This window comes from Elaeis guineensis, chromosome 10 (assembly GCF_000442705.2).
Source record: "Elaeis guineensis isolate ETL-2024a chromosome 10, EG11, whole genome shotgun sequence".
NCBI lineage: Eukaryota > Viridiplantae > Streptophyta > Magnoliopsida > Arecales > Arecaceae > Elaeis > Elaeis guineensis.
Window position 1 is genome coordinate 33,541,374 of NC_026002.2, and position 25,845 is coordinate 33,567,218.

Sequence of the window (25,845 nt, forward strand, 5' to 3'; positions counted from 1 at the left end):
GCTGGAGTTCATATTGTCTTGAGCCGGAGCTCATTGTATCATATTTCAGTTGAAAGTATGTTTGAAAATCGTCATTTCTCTTTATCAACTTTGTGTGGAGGGAGAATAAGTGACGATGTTGGACTCGATATGTGAGATATTATCTGCTTTGATTTACGACTATCTTTATATTTTAGTAGATTTTGATCATTTAAAATTTTATGATTTTATTTTTTAAAAAATATTTTATGTGAGAAGAATGACCTCCGTTAGAGTTTTTTTTGATCCTAATTAGTATAGGACTAACGATGTGTATTTTTTTATACCACGATTGGAAGGGATAAAGAATCATAAAAAAATTGAGAAGAGAGACATGAAGAAGAGAGACGCGAAATTTCAGCACAGTACAGGGGTCGGGTGGTCTAAAAGGCCGGCTTAGTTGTTGGTGAACTTTTTTCCGCCAGTCTAAAAGTCGCTCGCCACGTTACCTGATGGACCAGGTTCAGTGGGCGAAGGCCAATACTTACTCGCCATATTACCCCTTCCAAGATGAAATAAGGGACGTACACGTGCCCCGGATCAGGAATGGTCCACTGAACCGGGCCCGTATAACGATTTCTGAACCTATTTCAGACGTTTCGTTGATGTGCCTTGCCCCGTTCGCCTTACCAGCTCTACCCCATGATATATCGAGAGAGAGAGCGCGAGGGATTGGCGAGATCCAGGGCCCAAAGCAAGTAAATGGCCGCCTCCGAGACCTACGCGTCATCCTCCGAACCCGAAGATCACAGAAGAAGCCGTCGGGACGGCGGCGCCGCCGTCCCGACACCGGGAAGCCGAGACAGGCCAAGATCTGGCGGCACTGAATCTAGGCTTCCTGCAAGGGACGGAGGGACGCAGCGAGATGACCGTCGCAGCAGCTCCGGCGACGAGGGTTCGGATTCGGACGGCCGAGGGAAGGGACGGAGGTCGATGGACGATCGCCGGCACCGCGGGCACGCCGACGAGGGACAGAAGGAGAGGAATCACCGGTCGGGCGGGAGGGGGCGCGGTAGAGAAGAAGACGACGACGATGGTAGCGACGATAGTGGTAGGAAGAGGGACAGGAAGCGAAGGTCCGACGAGGACGAAGGCCCTCGGAGGCGAGAGAGGATAAGGGATAAAGGGCGCCGCAGGTATCGTGACCATGATAGCGCTTGCCGGCGAGACAAGAACAGAGATAGAGACCGGTATCGTAGGAAGCACCATTCGGATGAGGATAGAAGCCCTCGAAGGCGCGAGAGGATCACTGACAATTGGCATGGTGATGGTGATGGCGATGACGATGATGACCGTCAAGCACGGCGTCGAAGACATAGAGATAGAGATGTTGAAGAAGGCCATCCAAGAGACGAGGAGACCAAGAAAGTTGGAAACGAGCTGCCGCCGCCACCTCCGATGCCTGATTCCATTGCGGGAAGGACTGGTGGCATATACATCCCACCGTTCCGGATGGCACAGATGATGCGTGAGGTGCAGGACGAGCAGCGAGGCCTACAGAGGCTCAGCTGGGATGCTCTTCGGAAGAGCATTAATGGGCTGGTGAACAAAGTCAACGCTACCAACATTAAGAATATAATCCCCGAGCTCTTCTCGGAAAACCTAATTCGTGGGCGGGGTCTGTTCTGCAGGTCATGTATGAAATCACAGATGAGGTCGGCGGGATTCACAGATGTTTTTGCTGCATTAGTTGCCGTTGTGAATACCAAGTTCCCAGAAGTGGGTTGACTTCTATTGAAAAGGATTGTCTTACTGCTCAAAAGAGCTTATAAACGGAACGACAAGGTCTGCATTTATGTTTCTAACCTTTCAATTCTGTTGTCATTTGATTGGGAAAGGATGATGTTCTGATATATGCGATAAAAATTTTTGATGTCAGCCTCAACTACTTGCTGCAACAACATTTAAAGCTCATCTTGTGAATCAACAACTAGCACATGACGTTATTGCATTAGAACTTCAAACGGTGCTGTTGGAAAACCCTACTGATGATAGTGTGGAGGTAATTTTTTCTTTTAAAAGTGTTTTCATCATACTAAGTTTGATTGAACTGTCCTTATGTCTACATCTTCCATTCTTGTGCAGGTAGCTGTAGGTTTTGTTAAAGAATGTGGAGCACTACTTCAGGACTTCTCCCCTCAAGGTCTCCATGGTGAGTGGGATTTAATTTTTAGTATAGATTGGAATTTTATTTAGCTGATGCATGCTTGACGCCAAGGTTTTATGTTCCGATGGGATGGAGGGTGTTCCGGTCATCCTATCATGTTCTTGTGAGAAAATGGGACTGGGACGGGATTGGGAGAAGAAGAAATAGAAAAAAAAAGAAGGAAAGAAAAGATAGAGAAAATGAATGAAAGGAAAGAAGAAGAAAAATGAAAAAAGAAAGGATGGGAGAAGAAAAAGAAAGAAAAAAGAAAGGAAAGAAAGGAAGATAAAGGAAAAGAAAGAAAAGAAGGACGAAAGAAAAAAAATGAAAGAAAGAAATGAAAGAAAAATGAGAGAAAGATGCAGGATATCCACTGAGGTGCACGACCAAAATTGCTGTCGGGATGGGATGGGATAGTGGGGCATTCTGTTTCCTTGAGAGATTGGGACACTTTTGTCCCATGGGATTTAAAACCTTGCTTGACGCATTTTAGCTTGATAATTTGGTTATGCTTTTTTGTTTGTTTCATTGGTGGGAATTGATAATTTAGCTGTTGTTCATCACATACAAATAAATGATTATATACTTGTTGTTGTTATGTGGGGAGAATGTAGAGAGGTATCATCTAGAAGTAAGTATATACCATTGTGAAAGTGATCTAAGTTTGAAAGATATGTGGAGAAAAGCCAATTTTACTAATAAAAATTAGATGAATCATTTATATGGTCTTGCTCCTATTTCTAGCTTCCTAAAGCTTGATCTAAAGTCTAGAGATACTTCTTCTATTGCTGCAAAACAGTAAATTCTGATTTGTTAAACAGTTACTTAGAGAGTGAAGTTTGAGGGCACCTAAATAATCCTTAGTATATTGGGAATTTTGGATTTCCAACTTTTTAACATGTCTTTTTTCTTTTGATTTTCAAATCAGGAATCTTAAAATAGACTTTAGAAATTTTCCAAATAATGCCCACCAATACAATACTCTTTGAGGGAAGACTCATAGCATTGTTAAAATCTTTTTAGGAGTGAAATTTATTACAAGGGTGTGAAATGACTTGTAAATAAAGCTAAGCATGTAGCAAATGGTAATCTATCTGATAGGCTTAGTTCAAAGGAAGATGAGGATGAAATTTATAAAATACCTAGAGTCAAAGAAGGGAATCCAAAGATATTGATCAAGTTAGATGCATTAAGAGTGGTGATGATATGATATTAGTGAAAGATGAGGAAACTAAAGAAAGATGGAGATGTGTTTTGAAAAGTTGTTAAATGAGGATTCTTCTAAAGAAATCTTTGTTGAGGAAGTACAGTTAGGGAGGAGTTGAGGTTCCGTACAAACATTCTATGGGAGTGAATTTGTAGATAGCTTTAAAAAGAATGCAAAATGGTATGGAATTAAGATTAGATGAAATACTTATTTTGGGAAAATCATGGGAGATATTGGGCTAGTTTGGCTTTGCTAACTTATTTAATGAGATTTTAAAAACCAAGGAAACTCAAGATGTGGAGGAGAAGTCCATCTATAAGAGTAAAGGTGATGTACAAGGTTGTCCTAAAAATCAGGGAATTAAATTTATGGTACTTATTGAGGTTGCTAAAATCATGGGAGATATTGGCTAACCTGGCTTGCTAACTTATTTAATGAGATTTTAAAAACCAAAAAAACTTCAGATTATTGGAGGAGAAATTTATCTATAACAGTAAAGGTGATGTACAAAGTTGTTCTAAGAATCAATACAAAGTTGTTCTTAGAATCAGGGAATTAAATTTATGAGTACCATAACTATAACCATGAGAGTCTAGCCTTTTCTCAACCATTTTGGATTTGTTTTATGGATCCTTATTTGCTAAGAAATCCTGTTTAGAGCCACTTTTGATATTATAGGTGATTTATAAAATTGTGGGAAAGGATAGTTGAAAAGGATTAAAACAATAGCAACAGTTTCAGACAAACAATGGATTTATGCCTGAAAGGTTAAGAAGAGAGGCTTTTCGTACTTAGGTAGTTGATAGAAAAATATAGAGAAAAGGGAAAAAGTTTACCTATGGTCTTTAGTAATGCAGAGAAAACTTATGATAAGGTAACACGAAAAGTAATTTGATGGGCTTTAAGAAGTGTGTACATAAATAATATATTGAAATGATTGAGGATATATATGGTGGTGAATTATCAACTATAGAAGTTGTTGTAGTACAATATGTATATTTCCAATTACAATATGATGAAATTACTGCTGGTAAACAATAAGATGTACCATGCATATCTTATCAGTAGACAATATAATGTCATTGATGAAAACCATATACATGGAGTGTAAATTTGGTAGAATGGAAATGAAGAAGAGATTTTGATTAAGATTGAGGGGCAAGAGCAGCGTGATTGGTTCTATTATTTAGCATCTATTACACAAAATAATAGGGAGTTAGATGAAGGTATAGGTAATAGAATTAGAGCTAGTTGGATGAGGTGGTGAGGCGCATTTGGAGTATTATGTGATTGATGCATATCTTGGAGATTAAAGGGAATGTTATATGGATCGAAGTGCTAGGCAATAAAGAGAGTTCAAAATATGATGGAGATGAGAATGTTAAGAATCTTAAGATAGATGTGTTATAAAACTATAGAGGATAGATTAAGAATGAATAGCTTAGAGAAGGTGTAGGAGTTGCACAAATTGAGGATAAAGTGATCGAAAGTTAAGTGAGATGCTTTAGACATGTACAATGAAGATCTGAAGAGGCTCCCGTAAGAAGAGGTACTTTATTTTGTGTGGAAGTGGAGGATAATAAGAAAAAGATAGAAATCTATGGTAATATTGATGGAGGTTGTGAGGAAGGATATGGATAAGTTGTGTGTAATATCGTGGATGGCCCTAAATAGCAATACTTAGGCAAATGAGGATTCATAAGATTAACCCCAAATAGTTGGGACAAGGTTCAATGGTTATGGTTGTGGTATTTGATCTTCAATTTCATAACCATAAGCAATCATGGTTAAAGTTTTTAACTTAAGCATTTGATCTCCATTGTTGGACTATTGCTTGAATAAGTTTTTCTTGACATTTGATATCACGAGAATCTGTTTATGGCTTGCAATGCCATAACTCTGGGATCTGAAACATGTTACTAATTGAGGGAAAAAGTACATAGTACATGTGCTCTATTAAGAAGTGGCCCAAAGCAGTGTAAAATGATTATGCTGCATCGACTTAAGTTATTTTCATGTCTCCTCAAATGGAGGTGACAATCCTCTTTTCAAGTTTCAGCTGTTTTACTTGGAAACTCTCCTATGTGTTGCATGCATAGTTGAATGGTCTATGCGTCAGACATGGATATTTATTAATTTTCTTTAACTGTAGCTTTTAGAAATTGGCAGGGAATTGGACTCTTCTAACAATGAGTTCAACCCACTATAGTAGTGTCCAAAATAATTTTTTTTTCTTTTTTTTCCTTTCCATAATATTTAAAAGGAGGTTGAAGCACCTCTAACTTTCCCTCATAAATACTACCAAGTGCATTTGCCTGTTAAGATGCTAGGCTGGAGCCAGTGGACTGAAATCCAAATCTGAATGCCTTGATTAATCTCTATTTGATCCTGCATTTGGAAGCCAGTTTGCTGCTTAGTTTGCCTCGAAATTATATGATAACTTGAAGGAATATGGATGTTGGGGTGAGATGAAAAGTATTGTTCTGAAAGGTAGATGTTGTTTGTATGTAGCTTGACCTCAAAGGATCCAAGAAATAGCAGCAGCGGGGTCACCCTGTAATCATATATGGGTAGCATTAAGCTCCTTTACTGCATAATGAAGTCAATCCATGCTGCTGCTAGTTCTACAAAGGGAACAAATGTACTATGAAGGTGTTGGGATCCCACTGCAACCATTTACCCTTTGTCACTTCAAATGATGAAACCCTCTCCAGCAATGTCAGAAACCCCTTCATGGATTTCTCAAAGATAACCTTGAAGAAACTTGGGGATGCAAGTAGCTATAGGAATGTTGTAGATTGACCCTGATGGGTAAGTAGTGTGCTCCAGTGATCTGACTATAAGTAGTCGTTTTTGAGTGAAATCAGACTATAGGTAGTCAGCAGTTAATCAAAAGCACGCCATGCAATAGAATCTACATATTAGAGTATCTTTGTAAAGTATCATATTCTAAAGTTCAGAAGCTAATCTGGAAGTTTGGATGAGAAACGTGCATTACAAACCTTAATATATGTTTTCTAAGTATTTTCTTTGTACAATATTAAAAAAATATATTAGTTAAAATTTTTTCTTAGGTTGATTTCAACCCTCTTTATATTATGCTTAATGGCATCTTGGTCTGTTCCCATAAATGCAGTATGTTTCATTACTTCATGTCTATAAGTTCTTATCTGAAGGTTAGAATATTGTCCTATTTACTAGATACTTTAGCTCCACATACTCAGGTTTAGATGCAATCATGTATACTTTTCAGCTGCTAGATACCTAATTCAAATATAAAATCAGCTGTTAGTTCTATTATCTGGTTTTTACTGATATAAGGTGGCTTAGTGGGTCTATAGCTCAAGTTTTTTGTTACTGCAGCCTAATCCGACTTCTATGCACCTAATTTTTCTTGAAGTTCTAGTTTTTTTTTTATAAATTATTTCTTTTAATGCAGCCTAACCCATCTTAATCCATATGCACCTAATTCTTATTTCGAGGAAGACCTGCTAAACCACTTCTCTTGGGAAGTCTTGTGCAACACAATATGGGGAAAAATTGCTGCCACGTCATATGCTTGTCTGATATTCATAACAAGGCGTCCAGACGTGTATATTAATTGCTGAAATTTGTCATCAGCATAGAATTAGAGCTTAATTAACTTTTTTATACATGGTTTATCTGCCATGCGCAACTAGTCAACTTATATAGGTGTCTTTGTCCTTCCATCCAGAATCTTAACTCATCATTAGCAATTTTCCTTTTTTATCCAGTGTTTTATATTGGAATGGTGCTGATAAGTGTGTCATATTGTGGAAGTTATCATTGTTGTTTGTCCTTAAATATGAATTGTCTGATGTAATCATTTTCTTGCCTCATATTCTTACTGACCTTTCTAAATAAGTACAGAGTTGTGGGGCACACCTAGGTTGATATGTAATTTGCCAAGGGATTCACTTTGCAGTAAAGTCCTTGGATTGTACAATGTTACTCATGGTCTGCCAAACTGACTCAAACTGCTCGGCTTAGAGTGTGCTGATGTGAACCGATGTAGAACTAGGTTGGTTTGGCCTCAGCTCAGGAATGTGTGCAAATCGGCCCGAATTGCTCCAAACCAAGTGGATCTACTCAGTTCTGCCTGCTTTGGAGTGGTTTGGGTTGGTTTGGCCCTTCCCACAACCAGAAAGAGAGAGCCATGTGATGTCATTCTTCTTTCTTTTCTTCAAAAATTGTGAAGAGATGGTTGGATTTTGTGAGAAACAACTAGTATATTCTACTACAGGATTAGGTTCGTAATAAAAGTTTATAATCCTTGTCCTATTAAAAGGCATTGAAAGGGATCATGTTCAATTTCCAAATTCGTAGAGAATGTCGAAGGTTAGGATATGTAGATCTCATAGATCTCCATGATAGAGGCTGTTTCTAGTTTGCTTAGAAGAGGGACTGTTGAATACTCACTACCACATTTAATATTTGAATAAAAATCTTGCTCACTTCTAATAACCTTTTTCATAACCTATGCCATGCCCTTCAATAAATAGTTCGCCACCATCTAAGCTTTGTGTTGCTTAATTGATCAACAAATAAAGACACTTTTTATGAATAGTGATTGGAGAAGGCAAACTTGCATTCATTAGTTCGTTGAAGAACAAAATGCTCCTTAACCATAGCCTTTTGTCATCTAGGAACCTTAGAATCCTCCAATAATGTTTTAAATCTGGATAGGAACAGTGGTTGCATGAACAAAATGAAAGCTTAAGAAAATCCTAAGACTGTTTTGTTAGACCAATGCCGCTCTTATAGATGTCGATTGCAAATTGGGCAGCAACAATTACCCTCTATTTGCTATGAAGGATGGATTAAAGGAAGAATGGATGGAGGAGGACGGATGGATGGAGGAAAGGATGGATGAAAAATCCTTTCTATGTTTGGTGAAACAAATCTATCCATCCTTTCATATATTTGGTGAAACATGGAAGGATGGGTGGAATTGAATTCTTTGTTTGTTTGGTATAGGAGGAATGAGAGAAAGGATGAATGATATTTGTATAATATTTTTACTAAACTATCTTTTGATAAAAATATTATTATTATCAATTTATAATACTTATTTATACTAAAGAAATAAACAATGTATAAACTTATAATCTTTATAATCTATAATTATATAAAAAATTATATAAATATTTAATTTAATACATGATTTTATAAATTAATTATTAATAAATTAATTATATAAGTAACTAATTAGTTTATAATTTAGTTTAAATAGTTAATTCATATTATACAAATAATTAATTAAAAAATAGTAAATATAAATAGAGAAATAGAAGATAATCTAATTATTTAATTACAATTATGAAAATTATATACTAAAATTAAAATAATGACTAATAAAATTTAATAGCATATGATTAATAGTATATATAAAAAATATATAAATAATATGAATGAAAAGGTGAAGAAATATTATAGTTTTATCAAAACAATTAATGAGGGATAATTTTGTCAATGCAAAAGTCTATCATTCAATTCTCCATCCATCCTTCTTTTATCCCAATTTGGGACGATGCAAATTGGTGGGCCAAGATGGATGGGCAATTCTTCCTTTTTCATCCATCCTTCTTGTAACTTTTTGAATTAAATAATGGACGGAAGCCATCCATCCTTCCAATCTCATCCATCCACCCTCTCATGACCCTAACTAAACACAGGCTTAGAGAGGGATGCAGAAAGGTGCAACCATAAGCCTGAGAGTAAGATAAGAACTAGACCTTGGGTGTCATAGTTATCAATATATTAGGATAATGTATTCCTTTTAAATTTATGAGATGAACACAAAAACAATAGAGTTAGAAGTAAATAGAGGATGACAAAATTGAAAAGTATGAGTTCAAGAAGGTGACTGTTGAAAGAAAGATGAGGTCTTGTGGATGATGAAAACTAGAGCATACAATGATATACATCTGCATTCCAAGTTACAAATCTATGTTTAGTTATTACAACTGCATCTATTTAGCAATCATACAGTCTCTCCCAACCAATATGAAATAAAATAATATTAAAGTACTCTTAAAATCACAATTTAAGATTCATGATCTTAAAAATCAAAAAATTGAAATAAATAAAAAGGGCAAGAGATAGTGAATTGGTACCTTGAGCCAGTACATAACCATGTATTAAGAGTCGGTATTGTTCAGCTTGGCACTGTATCATACTAGTACCTAACTGATTTGGCCCCAATATTGAGATTATGGACCTTGATGCTACTGATATTTAGTTTTGTAATCATCTGTATCTGAGGTATCTATCCCTAATTATTACCATCTGAAACATCCGATTGCATTTAGCTGTACTGTAGAAAAGTTCATATTATGATTTGATTGAGCATTCTTTGATTGTATTGGATAGAACAAGTACTGCAAGCAATACATCTACATTTCTCATGGTAACTTTCATACTTCTTGATCTTTGCAGGTATTTTTGAACATTTTCGGGGAATACTTCGTGAAGGGGAGATAAAACGAGTTCAATTCTTGATTGAAGGCCTTTTTGCAATAAGGAGAGCCAAATTCCAGGTATGGTTGAACTTTCTATACGAGTTCGCCTGAATCATGCATGTCTCTATATAGTTTGAGTCAAAGTATATAATTAAATCAATCATTTTATATGGTTTCACATCAATATACAGGGATTTCCTGCTATCCACCCAGAATTGGACCTTGTGGAGCAAGAAGATCAATTTACCCATGAGATATCCCTGGAAGATGAGATAGATCCAAAGGCAAATCTTGGTGTGTATTGGTTTTAAGTTTTCCCATGCGTTTTGGTCATTTGCAGCATCACTTAATATATTGCAAGTTTTTGACTATATCTTGTTTAATTGGCAGATGTTTTTAAGCCAAATCCACAATTTCTTGATGATGAGAAGGCATATGAAAACATTAAGAAAAGTATCCTTGGGACAGAGTCTTCTGGAGATGAAGAAGGGTCTGATGCAGCCTTAGATGATGAAGACAAAGAAGAATCTGAAAAGGAGGAAGAAAAGAAAATGAAAACAAAAGATGAGACTGAGACAAATCTTGTTAATTTGCGGAGAACTATTTATCTCACAATCATGTCAAGTGTTGATTTTGAGGAGGCTGGTCATAAGTTGTTAAAAAACAAACTTGAGCCTGGTCAAGAGGTAAGCAATAAAATTTTCACTATTCATTTGCAGTAGTTTTTGTTAAGGACTACAAGTAGATTTGCTAAATTTTGGAACTTCTAAGCTTGTCAAAAGTGATCATGCTTTCATTGGCTACATTATGTGACTTCATTGTATGACTTCTGAGCACAGAATGAGTAATTTAATATTTGTAGGCTGTGTAGATGCATTTTTTTGAATTTGATACCGTGCTGTCATTGGTTCATAGCATATCTTATTTTTATTGACTATTAAAACAATAGCTGTTTTTACTTTTTATCAAGGTTTTTTGTACTGGATCGAACCGGCCGGTACACCCCATCCCGAGCTGGATCGATGGGGAACTGGCATGGTTCGGCTGGCGAAGATGGTATACTGGAGGAGGGAGAGGGAAAGAGAGGAAGAGGGAGAGAGAAGAGGAGAGGGAGAGAGAAGAGACGCCTCCGGAGGCTTGCGGTGGCCCATTGCGGCTGTCGAAGGGCTGCGGAAGCCTTTGCGGCTCGACCGTCGCCTGAAAGGATTTTGAAATGAGTGAGAAAGAGAGAGAGGGATGTACCGGAGGGAGGCAGAGCTCGCGGAGGGGTTGTCGGACTTTGCGTGATGGCTGCCGTAGCTATCGGATAGTGAAAACCGCATGGGCAGAGCCGCAGCTACGGAACAGGGGTGACCCTATTCCTTCATTCCATTTTTTAAAAACGATGATGAATAGTGAAGTCGGCAAATCCATTGTCGGCTTCACTTTTTGAATTTTTTTATAAAAAAATCAGAAACAGTGAAGCCGGCAATTGGTTTCATGGTTTTTCGACTTTTTTTTAAAAAAGACAGTGAAACAGGGGCATCGTTCCTGTTTCATGCCCACGGCACCGTACACGTGGAGTGCGCTGTCTGGCGGCCACGGCGATCACGGAGGCCGTCCGGCAGCCTCTCCGAGGGCTTCTCCTTCCTCCTTTTCTTTCTCCACCCCCCTTTCTCTCTCTCTTTCTCTCTTTTTCTCCTCTAGGAACCGCCGGCCGGCCGGCCGGCACGGGTCCTGGTTTCGGTTTCGGGAACCTTGCTTTTTATAGTATTGTGTGGCTGAAGGTTTCTAATGATGTCTGATTTCTGATAATTTCATCTTGTACCCTTTACACTTATGTTTGAATTTGGATTGGCAATATACTATACATCACCATTTTGGAGAATGTTCTTGCTTGCCTCGTTGTTGATAATGAAGTTTGAATTGTCGACTCATAATTGTTAAAAACAGTTTGAACATGATATGAACAATATAATCCTTTATGAGGGGGTATATGAGACAATTTATTTTTTTTAACAGCTGATGGAGAGAAAAAGGATTTTGCAAAAGCAAAAAAACCTTGTTGGAGGAAGGAATGATTTATGGACTTCTGCCATTTGAAGCAAAATAGAACATGTTAAACCTCCTTTAAAGTAACATATTGTGATATTATTTGATCATGTTATTATGCTGATTTTCCAAACCGAGCTGTTTCAATAAATATATGATCAGGATGCCTTCCCCCTGTATCTTGGATGATATTGGATAAATGTATGAAGATGAATAAGCATGTTTTATACTTTCAAACCATTTTTTAATTCAGACAAATACATCATAGATTATAGATTCTCGTTGAAATGAATTATAGTACTTGATGAAGCCCACCAGAGAGTTTAATGTATTTAGAACTTCATACTTGATATCAGAATATCTAATAACTATATAGGTGTGTCAACATCCCATCTTAAAATACCCTATCCCAGAATACCTTCATTGTCTTGGACTTTTTCATGGATTAATTAACTTAAAACTCTCAGGTGTCTTTTCTCTCCGAATACCCCTATCAATTATTTTACTCCTCCCCCCCACCTTCCCCCCAACCAAACAAGAACATGCATGCATTGGACACCTAACAAAACCTAAATAGCTTGGCAACTTTAAAAATGTCTCCACTTGAATCAAGTACCCCTACAAGTACATTTACTGACTTTCAAAATACCATAAGGACTAGGGACTCTGGACTTTAGAAGGTCGAACTCAATTCAAATTCTCACCAAAGAATTGATTCTCATGGAAAAAAAATTCAATTTAAAACTCACCATAATAATAATAATAATAATAATAATAATAATAATAATAATAATAATAATAATAATAATAATAATAATAATAATAATAATAATAATAATAATAATAATAATAATAATAATAATAATAATAATAATAATAATAATAATAATAATAATAATAATAATAATAATAATAATAATAATAATAATAATAATAATAATAATAATAATATCATTTATGACATATATATGCTTCTATGATGTCAGGACCTAACATATAACTTACCTATAGCTATGTCAGACAATTTATTAAAGTTTAGAAGGAAAGAAAAAAAGATTTTTAAGTAATTGCTTATTGAGCTATATCTGGATGATGTTTAAATGAATTGCTATGATAATATATCAAGACCTTCCATGTCATTGAGGTTACCTGTTCATAACATTTTTATTATCAAGTTCATATACTTAGAATAATACTTTTAAAATATAAATCTTATGCCAATTTTATACATTTATTCTGTGAATAATACATGATTAAAAGTTCATGTTATTGTATCATCATGATATATTATTTCTTTATATAAAAAATTGCAGTTGATATAAGAATTTTTTATTGCCAAAAAAATTCCAGTCTAAGGCATCAAATGAACAAAGAACGACTATTATGTCTATTCTAAGGAGAAAAATCCTTTTGGAATGGACCATTATTGGGGTGTATAATATTTGTTAGCGTCTTGCCTAAGCTGTTGTGTCAGGTGTTATCTAACATCACCTGTAATACTCGAGTTTTCATAATCAAAAATTTTAATTTGACCCAATGAATTTCTCAAATTTAGATCATCTGTGTTCTTAAAGGAAAAGAAGGTATCAAAATAACAACTTAACAAATTTTGTAATAGTCATGAATACATGGAATGGTTTTGGGGTGAGTGTTGTTAGGCCAAATCGTCACTGTGGAAACATTGCTTAAGATGTTATACCAGGTTTACATAATGGCTCCTGCAATATTCTAGTGTTTATAATCACAAATAGCAATTTGCCACTCGTTATAACATTCATAAATTCATGGAGTTTAAATCATATCTAGCTTCATACTAACCCCATCCAAAATAAATCCTCTCTGGCTAATGTAAAAGCTAATTTTCATAACTAAGTAGAGTTTGAAATAATAACCTTGGTCAATGATCAAGTTAACAGAACCTATAAAGTGGCTTGCTATTATCTACTTCCATATCAAATATGATTGAAGAAATATTCTCTCATTCCAAGATCAATATTTAATTCATGAATTAGATTTACAATTTGGTTCACGATTGATTTTCTAATAAATCGATAAGAGATGGAATTACTTCATTACTGGATTTAGGCATACTTAACCTATTGCACCTTAACTTGTCTACAGCAGTCTAAGCAGCTTCTTTTACAACATGTTTACATGTCATTTAATAGAACAGGTTAAAAATTGTAGGTGAAAATGTAGATTAGAAGGATGAAGATATTGTAATTTTAAATCATTTGAGTATTATGCAAGAATTTTTAAGCTGTTACCCAATGGATGCATCTCTCTTTTATTCAGAGGTGGCTCCATATTCAAACATCAGGTGTTTTCCCAGGTCTTTTCGACTATGCTATTGGAATTTTTCTTTTGTCAATTTAATTATTTTTCTTTCAATACACATGCATAAGCATGTGCACTATAACTAGTTACAATTAAGGAAAAATTATCTTGACATAATACTCAGATATATGGTCTTATCTTGCCAAAATTGTTTAGCACTACTTGATATGGGCCACATGGCACTACATGTACTTTTGCCTTAATCCTATTATCTATAAAAACAGAGACAATAATAAATGAGGGCTTTATCTGATGAATAAATTATTCTAGCCTTTAGTTGGAATAACCATTCTGTGCTCCTGTTTTCTAGAAGTGTTTGGCAGGCATAAGGCATATCCCAAGACATCTCTGTTGGTTCCAACCCAAATAGAAGTAGATCAAGGTTCAGTTTGAGTTACCGCTTAATCGAAATTTTGATTAAGCTGAAATTTGGTCAAAATGTTAGTCTAACATGAACCTCCTTACCTATATCTGGATCATTAAGATCTTGCAAAATGTTGTTTTTGATATAATAAAGATAGTTCCGATCAGAAGTTAGAAAGCACCACGAGTTTTATTGTATTCCTTTTTTCATAACTGAAATTTATTAACATAATTGTTTAGATGATCAAGTATAATATATAATATAGCTACAATCATAACATAAAAAACTTACTTTAAGATGGGGAAAAAGATTTTGATATTGCTTCTTGTTTGCCAAGCTAGGTGAAGAAGCTAGCTAAGGGAATGCTATTGCAGATATTGATTCCACCCTATGAAACATAATTCTTGAATATGATATCGAAAAAATCAGTACCACCAAGTTTTCTTTAATTTACTAGACTACCTCAAGAAAACTTACCTTCTTTGACCCAACCAACAAACGAGAGATATGATTCCATGTAATGAAATGTACCACCATAATCTTATTGGGATCTTTTCTTTGTTTTTCATTCTCTGCTGGGCTCTTTTAAGTAACACATGGGAAAAAAAGCATTCTTCTCCGAAGGACATGCTCACCACCTTTTTCTTGTCACTGGAAGAAAAATTTTAGAAACAGCCTTGACTGCCAGGATTGCTTGTCTTTTCTCATTGGATTGTTCTAGAACAAAATATGGATAAGCATAACAAACATATGATGTCCAAGTGGTGCTAACCGAGCAGAAGTGGCTTCTAACAGTTGTTTTTGTCTTTTCCCTTTTGAACATTCTAACAGAGTCTGATAGGAAGTACAGTGCATCCAAGTGGGGCAGACAGCGTGGCAGGGCTTCTGCCACCATATAGTAGTATAGATACAAATATAAGAGACAACAATTTTGTTTAAGTATGTCCGAGATTATAAATGGAAGATTTACTCAGCCTGCCACCTGCGAAGTCAGACAGCAGTAACTGCTTCATAGGCCAAGAAAAAGATATGCTTTAAAGTTGTATAGATATTGGTAAAAGATATAGAGTGGTGGTGGAAGCTTGTTTGGCTATTTCATTGCTCTGGTTGTTGCTTCATGTAAAGATATGCATAGAGCTTTTAAATATTCAATTACTTTTTTATTTCTGCCCCTTGTGCTACTAATTTTTTTCCTTACAGTAAAAATAAATATTTTGGATACTCAGACTAGAACTTGGACTCTTCCATGTAGTGTTTTAAGTCAAGTGAAACATGTTTTAAAGTCAAATGAAATGTGAAACATGTTTTTTCCCCCTGATGAACAAATCATGAACCTGTATATCACAATATGCAAGGAAATAAATGCTGGAACTAATGTAATATAGGTTATAATAATCTGAGAGACTAAAACAGAGACGGAATTTCATTGTGAAAACTTATTAATTTTGACTATTAGAACTAATTTCTGTAAACAAAAATTAAATATCTAGGTTTTAAACGATGCACTGTCCCATTATAACAGACCACCACCTAAACATTATTGACCATTATAATTAGAAGAGCAACTTTTCTAATTTTTAATATTGAAATTTGAAATAATCACTGAAGTAGAGGTTTCTATAATGGTATTGTAATGGGAAATAACAAAAAAAAGGGCATTATCTTTCCCTTCACTTGTCATTAGATAAAAATAATATTTTTGACCGTACAATCTCAAAAAGGGCTGTTAAATATGTTAGAATGGTTCATTTTTATGGGAAATAATGGAAAATAACAGAAAATAGGAGCCTTTATATGTTGCCATGTTATTTATCTCAATAATGGAATATGGGGGTGCCCCAAACCCTCTATAATGGCCGTTATATAATGGTTATAACACCATTATTTAAAGCCATGCTTAATAGTTAACGTTATACATGAAACTAAAACATAATTATCGGATGTCAAAACATTCCGTAACAGTAAATTTTGTTTGATAGACTGTTTTGTGCTGTAATAATTATTACAGTATGTTGCTGTGATTCCCTATGACACACGTAGATCTGAACCCAAGGTTTGCCGTACCGGCCCGAACCGGCCGGTACGGGACGTTCCGGCCCGTACCGAGCCGGACTGGTGCTTTAACGGTCCGGTTCGGATATTTTTTTCGAGAAACACCCCGAACCGCACTGAACCGAGCGGTTCGGTCCGATTCGTTTCCATACCATCCAAAACCGAACGGTATGGTTCGTTTCGGTTCGGTTCGGCATGAACCGAACCGTACTGACCGTCCCATGTGAATAAAGTGAGGAGGAGAGGGGGGTGGGGTCGGAGACCACATGCATAAAGGGAGCATGTTTGGAGTTCTCTGAGATGTCTCAGAGAACTCCCGAGGGTCCGAAAGTTGCGAAGGTCTCAACGAAACCGTTGAGATCTCCGAAAAATTAGAAAAAAAGAAAAAAACTCCGTCAAATTGTAGGAGTGGTTCGAGGAGAGGCTGATCTTTGGCCGGAGGTAAGATAATGTATTATTTTCTTAGTAAATATTTTTTTTTTTATTTTTGTTGTTAAAAATAGGATAAGAATGAGAAAGAATGAAAATAAGAGAAAATCATGCCAAAATCTTGTGATTTTGGGATGATTTAATTATATGTGATAGATTTTTGGAAGATCTACATGATGACACCAAAATTGTTAATTTTTGTTAATTATATATTTTTAAATATTTTTAAATATTTATTTATTTAAAAATTAAAAAAAAATAAATTTTAGGGAAAAAAATCAGAGTTTGGGAATCATGTTTAGAATGATTCAAGCTACTTAAATCTAATGTCAAATTTTTTTTCAAATATTTAAAATTAAAAAATTATTTTTTTAATTATTTAAATTAAAAAAATTAATTATAAAATAAAAAATATTTAAAAATAGTGTTATATTTTAGTTAATTTAAAAATATTATTTGAAGCATATAACATATTTATTTTGAATTTATAAGTTTTAAAATAATTATTAAAATTATTTTAAAATTATATATAAGTATTTTAATTATCGTTAAACTATCGTATTTTGTTATACTTGCATATATTTATAAGAAAAAAATTTAGAGCATGACGTTCGTTCACTTTAATTAATCAGCTATTTTATAGTATATATTTATTTATATAAAAATTATTAAAAAAATAAAAAAATAAAAAATCAGTGTTAGTTTTGAAATTGAGACTAATGTTTAGAATGATTCAAAATAATTGAAATATTTGAATCTAACTTGAGATTTTTTTGAAATTTTTTTGTAAATATTTAAATAGTAAAAAATGTTATCAAATAAAAAATATATGTAATTAGTGTTATATTACAGGTAATTCGAAATAATTAGTATTTTGTTATATCTGCAGAAATGAGTAAGAAGAAAGATCAAGAGCATGACATCGGTTGAGATCATGGTGAGATGCTCTCGGCTCGGCATCATTGGAGATGCAAATGGTGCAACACAGAGTTCAAGGAAGGAGGAGTGACTAGGTTGAAGCAGCATCTAGCTGGTGGTTATCCTGATATGTCCATGTGTCAGAAATGTCCGCAAGAGGTCCGACAATCGATGAAAAAGTACTTTGCTGATTCGAAAGCAGTGAAGGAAAGGGCAAAGCAGAAAAAGATCGTAGTAGACCGTCGAGCTGCAGAGCCACCTTCTTATCACTCTAGAGAGTCAGAGGAGGCTTCTGCTTCAGATGATGAGGAGGCACAGATTGAGGTTGCCATTCATGCGAGCTTGGCGGATCAGTACCAGCAGGAGGAGATGGCCCGGTACAGAAACCGATTCGGACCATCATGCTACGAATCAGGATCTGGATCAACGACTGGTAGGGGAGAATTCGAGTTCAGGAGGACTACCTCAGTCAGAGAGCCTGGTGGTAGAGGGAGCAGATGCAGCATGTCTTCTTTGTTGGGAGCTTTTGGTAGTAGGAGGAGGTCCTCCAGAGATATTCCAGCAGGAGCCAGCATTCAGGATTTGGATCCACATGCTTTGCCCAGCAAGGATTCAAAGCAGCAGAGAATTGACAGTATGCTGAAAAAAGATAAGAAGAAGGATATGTGGCGAGTTATTGGATCATGGTTTCATTTCAGCTATATTCCAGCAAATGCAGCAGCCAATCCTTACTACCGATATGCTATTTCAGTCATAGAGGCTGCTGGCAGGGTGTAGATCTTTCAGGACCTAAGGACATCTATGATCAGCTTCTTGACAGCAATAAGGAGGATCTGCAGAGATGGATTGCTTCTTACAAAAATAAATGGCCTACATACGGTCTGACAGTGATGTGTGATGGTTGGACAGGTCCTACTAGGCGGAGCATCATTAATTTTTTGACATCCTGTGATGGAAAAATATTTTTTTACAAATCAATCGATGCTTCAGATAAGATGCACGATGCCACATATATCCTTGGTCTGATGGAAGAGGTGATTGATTCAGTGGGTGAGCAGCATGTCGTGCAGGTCATCACAGATAACGGACCACAATATAAGGCTGTCGGAGAGTTGCTGATGGAGCAGCGACCGCAGATATACTGGATCCCATGTGCTGCATATTGCATTGATCTTATATTGATGGATATCGGAAAGATTTGCAGGGTGTAGCAGGTAGTGGAGATTGCCCAGACCATGACTAGATTCATTTACAACCACACATGGGTTCTTTCATTGATGCGGACGTATACTGGGGGGGGAAGATCTTACGACTGGGTATCACACGGTTTGCTACCAACTACATAGCACTTGATAGTCTTCTTCAGAAGAAAACAGCTCTACGTCAGATGTTTGTTAGTGCTAAGTGACAGGAGAGCAGATATGCGAGGGCCGGCATTGATGGAAGTCATGTGGAGAACTTGGTGATGAGTCAGTCATTTTGGCAGCGGGCTGAGAAGATAGTGAAGGCTATCAAGCCTTTATATGAGGTGTTTCGCGCCGTGGACAGCGAGAGATACCCCTAGATGGGCTTCCTATATTACATGATGGAGAGGGCAAAGAAACAGATCAGTGAGAATGATCCCTAGCATGCTCAAGAATTTATTAACATTATTGGGCGCCGTTGGGACTATCAGATGGGCAGAGATTTGCATCTAGCTGATAAGTTTGGATTCAAGAATGTTTTAAAATATTTTTTCGAAGTATGAAAATAAAATTATGCTTAATCAGTCTTGAAATTAATCTGTAGCTTATTATTTGAATCTGAAATTTCAGTATACTATTCCGGGGATAGATATGGATAGCGAGCTTCTTGCTGCTCTTCGCAATGTCATATATATAAGATGGTGCCCGATCCAGAAATCGAGTCGTTGTGTCTGCAAGAGGTATGCTAGTTTAAAACAGATGTAATTATTCAACTAAATTCGATCTGATATATTTATAAATAATAAATATATTTTATTTCAGACGAAATAATTTAGAGAGGGATCAGATAGTTTGGAGTCCCATCAGCTGTCGTAAGCAAAAAAACAGATGAATCTAGGTAAATTACATATCAATAATGAGCAATGTAGATTGATATGTAATTTTGCTTAATAATATCATCAAATTTGATATGTAATTTTGCTTTTGTAGTTGAATGGTAGATTCATTTTGGAACGTCAGCAGAAAATTTGAGACATATGGCTGTCCGTATTCTTTCTCAGACGGTCTCTGCTAGTGGCTGTGAGCGTAATTGATCCACTTTTGCCCTTATCCACAGCAAACAGAGAAATCATCTGACACAAAAATGCCTCGACGATCTTGTATATGTTCACTACAATCTGAGGTTGAGGCTAAAATGTATTCAGGAGGAAGTTCAGTTGAAGTACACTGATCCGACACTGGATGATTATGCCGACGAGGATGACGATCCGATCATCGGATGGCTTGCAGGTCAGCAGCAGGAGCTAGAGCTTGATGAGCCAGGATCCCCTCCACGACCAGCCAGTGTGGTGGCAAGGGAGATCAGGGTGGATCCAGGATAATGGGCAGAAAAAAATATTTCACATAGGGTTCCAGCTGATCAGCCACAGTCTGAGGGGACACAAGGGACTCATTCATCACATGACTCGCTATCCGATACATCTTTTCAGAGATTCGAGTGAGAGATGTATAGACGTTCCTCCCGGCAGCCAGCAAGAAAGCATCTATCCTCCCAATCATAGGAAACTCAGTCACAGAGGGGCACAAGGGGAGGAAAGGAAAAAACAGTTGCACGTACACCACTCTCGAGAGTACAGGAGCTATCTGGTTCAGATACGGACATCAGGGAGAGTGATGATGATACTGGTAGTAGTAGCCATAGATTTGATGATCAGGGAGGAACTGGAGACAGGAGACCATCGTTTATGAGACACAGCCACAGGATGATATTCGATTCACCAGTGAGTCTCAGTTTACGCATGTCACACAGGATAGGAATTATGGTGGACGAGTCGGTAGAGATCGTGGGGAGCCGATTTTATATAGACGACGGGCTCCTAGAGGTCGTCCAGTACATGATGCAGCTGCGGACGATCTTGCACGTGGAGTAGGGTCCATGGATGTATCTGGATCATCCTCACATTATGGATCCTATTATCCACAGCCACTTTATGATCCATATGCATATGGTGCATCCGAGGCATCATCTTCTAGTGGTTATTACCCTATGCAGTTTGGAGCATCTTACGGATCAGATTTTGCTACTGGCATATTTGGATGGGCTCCTCCACAACCGTACCATCATCTCGAGGATACTTCTCAGAGTCAGAATTTTAGCGAGAGGTCTGAGATGTCTTATAATCCAGAGAGGATGCCTTATGGGATGATGAATATTCGAGAGTATGGTGCAGCTTGGCTAGAGGGTTGGACTGATGTTCCTTCAGACTATGTTTATGATCCAGATATCTACGAGCGTCACAGACACTCGACAAGAAATTAAATGCAGAGTACATCTTAAGGTTCGTATATCAGTTATTGCGCTTTGTACTTAAATATTTAGATATATTTTAATACGTATTTTATATATATTTTTTTTAGTTTTAAGATGACATAGTTGAAATATAATGTAAATAAATATATGTTTGAAATTTTGGATCAAGAGTCTTTGTACCGCAACTTAACTCCAAATTGAATCCAAATATGTCAATAATATGCAATATAATGCCATATTGAGGTTGTATTTATTAATTATTAATTTTAAAAATTAAAAAAAAAAATTGAAAATCGAAAAAAATTGTGTATCGGTATCGGACCGGTACGCTTGGACGTACCGTGTATCGGTACGGTATCGGTACGGTACCGTATCGGTCTGGCACCGGCACGCCGTCCGGTATCGATACAGCAAATCTTGTCTGAACCAATGTCCATCTATATGTGGCTTGTACAAAGTATGCACCCCACTCAATGTGCTAGCAGCCTTCTGACACACAACATGTCATATGGCATGGTATAATGTAGATTGACAAGTAAATCTTTGAGCATGCAATCAAGCAACAAGCAACAAGCACCATGTTATATACGAGGGAGTTCACTTGCAAGCCTTGTCCATTTGTCTGCTTATACACATGCATTTTTTAGTATATGTAGTAACAACAACAAATTTCTAGGGCTAATTGCTTGCATACATGCACATTGGGGTGTGATTATTCAAGGGCTGGATCTAAAGCATGTAACTGCGCCTTATGCTTTAAAGCATTGATGAATTATTACGGTGTCTGTTGTTCTCTAGGAGGCATACCTCTGGTGGCAAAGTTGTGCTAAACTCTCTGTTGACTGAGAAAAAAATTTATTCTTATACTGAGATGGATTTCTCTAGTTTATCTTGATTTTTGTGGCAAACTCCACAAACTATATTCTCCTTCCTCTTAGTTACACTGCCTCTCTCTCTTTTGTCTTCTTTTTATACCATTGGGTTTGTTGCCCGTGAAATGTTTGCATTGTTGGTGTGGCAATGCTACGATGGATAAATAAGAAGTCTCGAGCTTTAAGCTTATATGCTGTGTCCAGTAACTAGACAGAGCATCAATAAGTGTGGTCTCAGAAGGTTCAGAAAGAGTAAGGGACCTAGGTGATCTGACAGGGTAGTGAAAAAGAATCTTAAAAAAATCAACATTAATGGAGTTATCGGCAATAGGAATTTGGAAGAAATGCTGTAAAAGTTTTCTAAATTTCTATTATCTGGTCACTTGGTGATCCTATGGCTGATGGTGTGGTCTCCATGAACTGCAAATTATATTCAGAGGGGAAACTGTGTAGATATCATATCAGTTAATATCAAAGAAAAAACAGGGTTAACTGAAGCTGTTCAAACAAGCATGGGTCAATTAAATCGTATTCCTGTAGCAATTGGTGTTATGGATTTTCAATTCACAAGACGTATTCATAGAAACCTATAAAAGTTAAGGTTCATATTAAATGATTATTATTACAAGTCTGATCTGAATTATGTCTACATTTTTTTGCTTTGATTTTTGAGAGAAATATTCGCCCCTTTGCCATTTGCATGCTTTTTAATTGTCTCCACTTATTTTCGTCAAGTATTTTGCTTGTTTTAAGCAATAAAATGAATTAGCAAACTTGCACCCCTTCTTTACTCATCTGCTATTCTTTTTGTTGGCACTACAGATGGAATTATGCATGATGCTGCTAGAGTGTTGCAGCCAAGAGAGAACATATCTTCACTATTATGGGCTTCTAGGACAGAGGTTTTGCATGATCAATAAAGTCTACCAGGAAAACTTTGAGAAATGCTTGGTGCAACAGTATTCCATGATACATTGACTTGAAACAAATAAACTACGAAATTTGGCTAAGTTATTTGCTCATTTAATTGGAACCAGTGCACTTCCCTGGCATGTTCTAGCCTATATACGCTTGACAGAGGAGGATACAACATCTTCTTCACGAATTTTCATAAAAATTCTCTTCCAGGTATGCATCTAGGGTTATGGAATTCCATTTCTTCATTTCTTTGGATGCTTCTAAATTTGAAGTTACGTGTAATTGTAATGCAGGAATTGTCGGACCATCTCGGCATTCGTTTGCTAAATGAACGTCTAAATGATCCCACCATGCAAGATTCATTTGAGTCTATTTTCCCCAAAGATAACCCAAAAAACATAAGATTTGTTATCAATTTTTTCACATCCATTGGACTGGGTGGCATCACAGAGAACTTGAGAGAATATTTGAAAAATATGCCTCGCCTCATAATGCAGCAGCAGAAACCTGCTTTGGGTTCAGATGAAGCATCTGAGAGTTCCAAGGGGTCGAGTTCGAGTGGCTCAGGCTCTGAATCGGGTTCAGAGTCAGATTCCGAACCAAGTTCTGAAAGCAAAGAAAGGCACAGTAAGAGAAGGAAGAGAAGATGACGAAACGTTCTGAAGCCTCGAGTCCCACATTTTTTGCTCGTATATATTTTTGACCGCACAAGTATGCCATGATTTTCCTTTAAACAAATGTTGATGCCACATATAACTCACTATTGGTTGAATTTACCAGCTTTTTGGATATGAATGTGTTCCAAGTCCGGTCATATCTGCACTCAGGAATTAAGTAGGGTATAAAACATCACTCACTGACTAGCGACCAAGAATCATCGTTAGGGAAAACTTCCTATCATAGAAAATTTTGTTTACACCGTGCCGTTATGTTTTATTTTTCGTCCTTTGATAACAAAGCTATTCACAGATCTTATGGAGGTGAAGATTGAACCAAATGTTGACATTTACGGCTATGTCGCATCTTCAATTTTCCCATCCATGAATTATTAGAGAAAATGATTTAATTCTTGCTATTTCCAAACTATAAGGAAGAGCTAAAAGGTCGTGGGTATTTTTGGACCAAGCACAAAACATTATTGACCAGGAGAAGGGATGGCCTCAATTACTTTAACAATTTTAAAAATCATTCCCTCCATTTCTTTTTTCTTTTCATCACGAATTTGGTGTTTGTACTTTTATTCATTAACTATTTCACTTTCAGCAGGTAGTGCAAGGAAGCTTAAGTCTGGTTTGAATGGCTTAGAGCACTTGTCTGTCCATGAGTAGGCGAATAGCTCGCAGATTTGACTGTCGAACTAGTGGTTGCATGGTGCTTTTGCTGCTATCATGTTTGGTATCTCCCAGCTGCCTTGAATCCTGTTATTGGATTGAAGAATGGCGTGGGGATTCTGAGTGCTGCCTGCAATAGAGACTTATTAATCAATAATTTTTGGGAGGAAGAACCTTACTTCATTTACTTTGGAAAAAAAGATGTATCTGCTTGGATTTCAGCAGCAAAAGTTTCTCCTCTTTCATGCCGTACATTAAAAGGCTCGTAGAAGGTGGAATCCAATGGGAAGGTGGGTGGAAGTTATGTGAGGTCATGCCTTGTTCAGGTGTTCCTGGTTGTAGCGGATTCCATGGCCCATTTGCTTTCTCAAAGTAGCATGCTTGTGGAAACTCGGGCGATGCTCTTTACCATTACCAAAGCATCAGCTTGCTGGCATGTTTAACGATGCGTGTTTTTGAAACGTCGTTGGTGGCTTGTGGTGACGCTATTGAGATCATAAAGCATCAGCTGGTTAGTACCAGTGCCATCTCGAGCTATCACGTATAAAATCTCTGGTCTGATGTACTACTATTCTGACATCTGGCACCGCGTGATCTTAGGGTATGCCTATCAAAGCATCAGGGTTGTGTCACCAGTCCTCGGGCATCTTCACGTGCAAGTCATCGGAGTGGTTGTAGCTCTTTGCCGTGGTCTTTGCACGTGACGGCGTCAGGGTGCAAGCGTTGCATGTCCTGAACGTGAGACTTGGCTTTATGTGCTTGATATATATATATATATATATACACACACACACACACGATGCTTTCTGGTTTTCAAAATGGACTGGAAGGGTTTTTGTTAACCACCAACGAGGTCTGCACGGCAAGATAGTTCTCTCTCCCAGTACCGAACAGAACTGCTACCGATTAATGGCCATAATGACTACTATTTGCCTCAAAAGTAGTATTTTAAATTGTTATATTAGACGTAGTCATTGTTATAATGAATGAAGGAAAGTAACAGGCAATAACAGGAATTCAACGGACGAAATTATCTTTTCATGGATATATATATATATATTTTGGATTCTGCAATCACCTCTGAGGAAAAATTTGATGAACAATTTGCATGTTTCAAAAGAGAACATTTTATTGAAATACGTACAGGAGAAAATAAGGGCCATTGTTTATATTATAGCAAACTGTTAATAAAAACATATAATGCGTTAAAATAGCTCTTATTTTTTTCTCTATTATATATATATA

At 36.6% G+C, this 25,845-nt stretch overlaps 1 protein-coding gene across 2 annotated transcripts; it reads left to right on the forward strand.

Moving 5' to 3' along the window:
• The first annotated feature begins 648 nt into the window (after positions 1 to 648).
• Positions 649 to 24,083, forward strand: LOC105052755 (uncharacterized). Of its 2 annotated transcripts, XM_073244582.1 has the most exons (9): positions 649 to 1,560; positions 1,650 to 1,803; positions 1,898 to 2,020; positions 2,104 to 2,170; positions 9,831 to 9,931; positions 10,045 to 10,147; positions 10,244 to 10,539; positions 23,174 to 23,479; positions 23,563 to 24,083. In XM_073244582.1, the coding sequence occupies exons 1-2, from the start codon at positions 721 to 723 to the stop codon at positions 1,788 to 1,790; spliced, it is 981 nt and encodes a 326-aa protein (XP_073100683.1). In that variant the 5' UTR covers positions 649 to 720; the 3' UTR covers positions 1,791 to 1,803; positions 1,898 to 2,020; positions 2,104 to 2,170; positions 9,831 to 9,931; positions 10,045 to 10,147; positions 10,244 to 10,539; positions 23,174 to 23,479; positions 23,563 to 24,083. The 2 variants fall into 2 exon arrangements, with proteins under 2 accessions (XP_073100683.1, XP_073100682.1); XM_073244581.1 differs by having other exon boundaries at positions 649 to 1,803.
• The last annotated feature ends 1,762 nt before the right edge of the window (positions 24,084 to 25,845 follow it).